Source organism: Etheostoma spectabile, chromosome 3 (genome assembly GCF_008692095.1).
Source record: "Etheostoma spectabile isolate EspeVRDwgs_2016 chromosome 3, UIUC_Espe_1.0, whole genome shotgun sequence".
Lineage (NCBI taxonomy): Eukaryota > Metazoa > Chordata > Actinopteri > Perciformes > Percidae > Etheostoma > Etheostoma spectabile.
Window position 1 is genome coordinate 5,888,839 of NC_045735.1, and position 4,204 is coordinate 5,893,042.

At 41.2% G+C, this 4,204-nt stretch overlaps 1 protein-coding gene across 1 annotated transcript in view; it reads left to right on the forward strand.

The window, feature by feature from the left end:
• Positions 1-4,204, forward strand: part of wdfy1 (WD repeat and FYVE domain containing 1) — a 14,358-nt gene that overhangs the window by 3,559 nt on the left and 6,595 nt on the right. The window contains exons 5-7 of the mRNA XM_032505060.1: positions 442-592; positions 675-787; positions 3,621-3,747. Of these exons, the coding sequence (XP_032360951.1) occupies positions 442-592; positions 675-787; positions 3,621-3,747 (391 nt within the window). The remainder of the gene's footprint in view (positions 1-441; positions 593-674; positions 788-3,620; positions 3,748-4,204) is intronic.

A 4,204-nucleotide genomic window follows, 5' to 3' on the forward strand; every position in this document is an offset into this window, starting at 1 on the left:
TTTTTTATTATTGCAGTTTTAATTATGTCACACAAATAAGTATAGCATGTCAGCACATACTGTGCATTGACTATCAGCAGCGTTTTGGTATTGAATTAAGTATTATATCAGTATAGAGTTCTGCACAGTACAGTGTCTTAAAAGGAATTGGTTTTCTGTAAAATGAAAGGCACTGATTACAGAGTTGACAACAAAAGTGTGCGCCACTAAGACTGTTTGAAGGGATTGGTCTGTCTTAGTCTGGATTACAGAGACACTAAGCAGAGAGCTTTTGGGTGGATCAGCACATGAACAGGGCAAATTAGTCTTAGGTGGTGCTCATCCATCACGGCTCAGATATTAAGCCCAATGGAAGATGTGATCATATTTGATCTTTAACCAACATGACCTGTGTCTGTTTAACACTTAATGTGTGTGTGTCTGTATGTCTGTCTGTTGCAGCCCACCAGAACCGTGTGTCAGATATGGTGTTCTCCCTGGAGAGTGAGTGGGTGGTGAGTACTGGCCATGACAAGAGTGTGAGCTGGATGTGCACCCAGAGTGGCAGCATGCTGGGGAGACACTACTTTACAGCCTGGGCCTCCTGCCTACAGTATCCTTCAATCACTCACTGTGTGTACACTACACAGGATTATGTAGCAGAGTGTCTGTTTCATCCCTGACTCCCTGCTCAGATACGATCACGACACGCAGCACGCCTTTGTCGGTGATTACTCGGGACAGATCACACTGCTGAAACTGGAGAAGCAGACGTACTCCACCATCACTACACTAAAGGGTCATGAAGGTAAAGACATGCACTTGCCTGTACATGAAGAATTACGTTTGTCATTGACGCAGAACTATTGTTTTCTCCACAATTCCACAAGGTCTCAACTCAAATAGTTTGTCTACTGACCTACTGCATACTTCTACGCACAAGCAGGCTTCAGATGCTGAAGCTAGATATGGCAGATGTGGCTGTAGTAAATAATAAATAACCCAGGTTCATTCACATAACTTCATAATTCAAGAAAATGAAAGAAATCCAGTGTGACGAGACATGCTCTGTGATTCACTAAATGGTCTACCTGCTTTTATACATTCAAAAATGCATTTTGCGTGATAAAAAATCGAAAAGTCTTATGGTTTAAACAGGAAGAACAGTATTAATATTAGTCAGTAAGTAGTAAAAGAAGTGCCCACATACATTATGTCAAATAGAGCATTGAGCCACCACACGCTGCCACGCATGGCATGGGGTCTAACATGTATTTTTCAAATGAGTAGAGCTCAGTTATGCAGGATGTGAGACTACTTATCTACAAGAAATCCCATCATTTAATTTGAATGATGAGGAAAAATGTTCGCTTTCATACTGTTCTAGAAATTCCAATATCTGCAGTCCTATTTCAAAGTATACTTGGGCAAGACACTGAACCCCGAGTTGCCCCCAATGCTGCGCCATTATAGTGTAAATGCGTATTAGTGTGTGTCTGATGAGCAGGTGGCACCTTGTACGGCAGCCTCGGCCACAGTGTATGAAGGTGTGTGAATGGTGGAGGGTTCCTGTTCTATGTAAAAGCACTCTGAGTAGTTGTTAAGACTAGAAAAGGGTTATATAAATACAGCCCATTTACATTTGGAAACTGTGTTGTTTTCACTCACATCAAGCCATCCAGTGACCATTTGAGCCGTTTAGTATTGTCATTCTTGAAAATGGAGAAATGCAGTACTTAGATGGGATTTGTATTCAATGGTCCGTCAGTGTACTTGTAGCTGTGCCATGAAAATGGATCCCACAACAAAAATAAGCCACTGTGTGAAACAAACACTTCCCTGTGTTCTGTTTGGGTGTAGAGGGTGCACACATGTCAGCATGAGCTTGTTGAGAACAGGGTGAGGGATGACTCATCTGTCTGGGTCTCTGTTACTCAAAAAGCCTCTATTTTTTTTTTTTTTTTTTACCACAGAGGTCTTGCTTACAGGTTAGGCAGCTGAGACAGACATTGTTATTGGGCTCTTTCCTTTAAAAAAATAATTATAAAATACAAATTATTACAGCATAAGGTTTTTAATGTTTCAGTGCCCTACCTCGCTCTTTGATCTACCTGTCCTTGGTACTCATGATAATACATTATAATTGGATTTATAATAATCCATATTAATGAATGTGGTGCTGGGCTCGAGTTGTGCACAAGCAGGAGTTCCGCCCCAATATTTAATGGAAATTATGATGAATCACATTTGGAAAACAGAATGGAAAGGTCAGACCTCACATCAAGATTTTTATACTTACTTTTAGTCTAACCCCAATCCCAAAGTTCTTTTCCCTTCTGAAGGCTTCATCGGAAACGTGGAAAGAATTAAGTCTTTGCAAATTGTTTGGAAAATCAATGATTTAACAGAGTGGTGTCAAACTCAATTTCTCTAAGGGCCACACTGGAAATGATGATCACAGTAAGGGCCAGACAAGTTTATTGACATGCTTTTATTTAACAAAAAAAGTCAATTAACTTTTGTATTATTGCATGTCTCATATAGCTTTCTCCCATACAGTTTGGTCGACATAAAACCCTGAAAAAATCTGCAAAAAAGTTTCTTAGCTATCATAGAATTTAGCAAGTCATGAAAAACAAACATTGTATTTTTAAAAGCAGCTACCACCCAGCCGACTCACAAAAACCTGTTTCACAGCCTGAATATTTAAAAAACTCTCTGCTTCTGCGGGGAATTCTGAGCCTCAAAGTCGGCAAAGCTGTCAAATTCTGCACAGCAGTGTTGCATAGTTTTTTTTTTTGGTGTGGTGCACAAGCAGTGGGGGCCGGATCAAAATTTGCATGGGGCTTTGATACATGGGATTCAACAAAATCAGAAATTCAGTTAAAGCCTTGGACAGTTCACTGTGCTATAACAACAATCCTGTGTGCTGTTCTTGTTCCACAGACGGAGAAGGGTAGTGAGTGTTTAGCATGTGTGATATGCTCTGCCCTTTTACAAGAATATGCAGATGGTCTGTCCCATGTAGTTGATGTGCTAAATGCAAAAGAGTTCCCTGCTGAATTAATACCAAGAACAGGACATACAACCTTTGCTAGAACAAAGGCATAACAAACCCTTCAAATAGTAATTCTGTTGATACATAAACTGCAATCAGTCAAATAGTTCTGTGGCCACCCATATTCAGACCAATCGGAACAGATTTTTTTTCGTCACTCTTTACGTTTTTTTCTTAAACCTGTAACTTCTTTCAGGATTTTAATTCAGGATTTCCCCCCCAAAATTGCCTTTATTTAAGTAGAGTGCCACACACATTGGCAAGCAAGAATGGAAGTAGTCCTATAATAAAGCATATAATGAAATCTTGGTTACATCAAATCAGTATGGTGCACAACAATAGAAGAACAGGACTCATTCAATTTAAAAAAAGAAGGGGGTCCTGTAACTCCAGCTTTAATAAGCTCCAGGTTTAGGGTGTTTGGTCTGAGCTTCCTGTAGTTCTCCCAGCAGGCACCAGGTGGAGCCAACAGGTCAGACTCTAACACTGTCGCTCAACAGGCTCTTGCAGCACATAATGCATCTAACTACATACATCTAAGTGTGTTTATTTTTCTCTCTGTCCATCCCTCTGTACCCTCTAGGTAGTATAGCAACACTGTGGTGGGACCCTGTCCAGAGGCTGCTGTTCTCAGGAGCCTCCGACCACAGCGTCATCATGTGGGACATTGGGGGCCGCAAAGGACGAACGTTACTGTTGCAGGGACACCAGTAAGTCCATCTGAGTTTTAAATATATGCGCAGATGCTGAGTTAGCCATACCTCTGTGTTTTTCAGGGAGGAGGATGCTTCTAAACTACATCAGGGTAGGTCAGAAGGTGGTGTCAGCAACAGCTGTCCACAGGCACTGACTGTTGTGATAAACGCAAAGTCCATGTCAATGATGCTTTCAGGAGGTTTGTCTCTCAGACACTCATAAAAATGAGAGTTTTAATGTTCTTGAAGGTTGAAATCAGGTCCTTAATCATGTAATGACCCTGTCTTTATCTCTTTTATCACTCCTTTTATTATTATTTTTTGTATTAAAATGTATTTAATATTGGGCGCCCGGATAGCTCGGTTGGTTGAGCGGGTGACCAAATATAGAGGGTTACTCCTCGACACAGCGGGCCCGAGTTCGACGCCGCCCGGCGGACCTTTACCGCATGTCATTCCCCCTCTCTCTCCC